Here is a 2,517-nt window from a genome sequence, read left to right on the forward strand (position 1 = left end):
CCCATCCCATCCCATCCCATCCCATCCCATCCCATCCCATCCCATCCCATCCGGAAAGAGTCGCAGAACATGCATGCCCTGGTTATCTATCAATTTCTCCAAAATTACTGGAGAAAAACGAGGCCCCAAGCTGCCTTAGTGTTATTGCACAAAGCTGAGACCAGCAGCTGGAGAGCTCCCAGACAAGACCTATATCTCTTTCACGCAGATTCACAGGGCCCAGATGAGCACTCAGCGTTCTAGAGGTGCTCAATACATTCTCTGGCACACTGACTGCTACTCCCGTCCAGGCCCACACTGCCTGCCACAGGCCCCTGGTTCACATCCAGTAAAATCCAGGCTCTGACAGGTGCAAGTGATGGCCAATGGCAGATCTACTCCATTTAGCCCCCACCCCAGTTTTGTATCCTCAGTGTCCTTCTTCTCAGGCAAGGCCACCATTCATTGCTCCAGAGGCTCTTCAGGCCTGGTTGGGACCTAGGTCCAGTGAGGAACCGAGACACCTCCGTCAGGACATGCTACCTGTGGATATTCTCTCAAATTACCCAGGGATCAACTCTTTGTCCTCCTTCCTAACTCAGAAACCCCACAAGGTACAGCAGTGGACTGTTATTCTGGAGAAATCTTCCTTCAGGGTAAGCCCAGGCCCTCAAGCCTGGTTTGATCGGCACCCTCCACAAGATTCTCAATCAAGTCTTACGCTCTCCTAGGTTCCCTGGCCTCGGAGTAACCTGGTCTGCCCCAGATTTCACGACTTCTGACCTGTCCAACCCAGAGCCTAGACTACACTGGCTGCAGTAACAACAACACAAGCCATGTCTTCATCATTATTCCATGGGCACAGAATTTCCCCATAAATTATCTGAGACCTCCGACAATTACTTCCCCAGTGCAGAAGAGAAAACTGAGCCTACTAGAGGGGAGACAGAGCCTCTCCAGGGAGTGAGGGAATGGGGCCCACACTGGCCCACGGCACGCCCTCATTCAACAGAAGTAAAACACCTTGCCCTTCTGCGCGTGGAAGATGCGAGCTTCCTTCGGTCCGCTCGTCTCAGAGGGCCGCCCACAGAACCAGCCGGACCCTGCCCAGAGATAAACACCTCTACCCGCGGCCCCGGGCCAGGAGCGGCTCGGCGGGCTTCAGACCAACCGTCTCGGGAGTGTGAGCACCCCTTGGGGAGTGTGAGCAGCCCTCGGTTCCAGCTGGGAACTGCCCCAGACCCTTGGCTTTCTTTGGAACATGCGCTCGGGTTTTGCAGCGGCTGAAGCCGCTACCCTTGGGACACACGAGCCCCTAGAGGGAACTGGAGCTGCAGCGCCCGGGCCGCGATTAGCGCCAGAAACACCCGCGCGTCCCGGGGCGCGGCTTCCTGTCCGGATTAGAGCACCTGACGGCTTCCATCTCTGCCCGCCCAGGACGACCCCCAGCCGCGACCACAGAGCAGGCTACGCGGAAGTCTGCAGCAACTCGAGTCATGCTCATTCTCCATCGGCTACCGCTTTCCTTTTGCCCGCTGTGAAGCTTTTCCCTTTTTAAACTCTTCCCAAGAGTAACCACAAGATCTTGGGAAACTTTGCGTGAAACTTACAAATGTCATGAAATCGGAACCAGAGACTCCGTCTAAGCCTGGGAACGCCGCGCCCAGCCCGGTTCCCGCCCCTCTGCTCCAGCTCAGCGCGTCCGGCGGCGGCCCGTGCTGACCACCTGGCTGTCAGGCGACCCGGGGGCCCGCCCCAGCCCCTGGGCGCCCTCTCGGCCTCGGACACTTTGGGAACATTCCCGCGGCCGCCACTCGGTGAGCGCCGCACACCAGGGGCCAAGACGTCCTAGCCGGAGAGGTATTTAAGCAGTCCCTCTGGGGCATTGTTTTCCCGGGGAGTCCGGGGGATCTCAGCGGAGGGGAAGGGTGACCCGCCCCCACAGACTGCCGCGCTGGCTTGCCCACTACCTCGTTTGCATTTCAAAGGCAAACTTCTGTCGGACTTGCCCGGCGGCGGCACCTACCGGCTTTGCACGGGTCGTGGTAATGCTCCAGCTGCTGCTCCGCGCTCTCCTCGCCTTCCAGCGCCGAGGAGTCCCAGGTGGCGTCCGAGCGCTCCCCGAGCCCCACGGCGTCGCGGGGCAGCGGCAGCAGCAGTACCAGGAGAGGCAGCAGCAATGGCACAAGGGCCCCGAGCGCAGTCACACGGGGCATGGTTGTGAGCGGCCGGCAAGACCGAGGGAGTTGAGTGCACCGAAAGCTGGACTCTTGGGCGAGGGACCGCGTACAGAGTCGGGTCGGTGGCAACCCGGCACGGCAATTACGCGCGGCTGCTTGGCATGGCTCGGGCGCGGAACCCCCCAGAGCGCGGCGTCCCGGTCCGCGTCCGCGCGCCTGGGAAGCCGCTGCTCGGAGCTACTTGCTCGTCGGCCGAGGCTGCGGCGGCTGCGACTGTGGCAGTGGTTGGAACAGTGGCCGCTCCGCCCCTCCACCCGGGCTGGACCGCACAGCCCTCGCCAGGGGCCCCGGGCAGCCA

The 2,517-nt window shown here is 61.0% G+C and overlaps 1 protein-coding gene across 1 annotated transcript in view; it reads right to left on the reverse strand.

Moving 5' to 3' along the window:
• Positions 1 to 2,258, reverse strand: part of TLL2 (tolloid like 2) — a 141,353-nt gene extending 139,095 nt beyond the window's left edge. Inside the window, exon 1 of the mRNA XM_040254640.1 lies at positions 2,006 to 2,258. Coding sequence (XP_040110574.1) covers positions 2,006 to 2,195 — 190 coding nt within the window. The 5' untranslated portion in view covers positions 2,196 to 2,258. The remainder of the gene's footprint in view (positions 1 to 2,005) is intronic.
• Between the last annotated feature and the right edge of the window lie 259 nt (positions 2,259 to 2,517).

The sequence above is a fragment of the Oryx dammah genome, unplaced genomic scaffold, assembly GCF_014754425.2.
Source record: "Oryx dammah isolate SB20612 unplaced genomic scaffold, SCBI_Odam_1.1 HiC_scaffold_14, whole genome shotgun sequence".
Lineage (NCBI taxonomy): Eukaryota > Metazoa > Chordata > Mammalia > Artiodactyla > Bovidae > Oryx > Oryx dammah.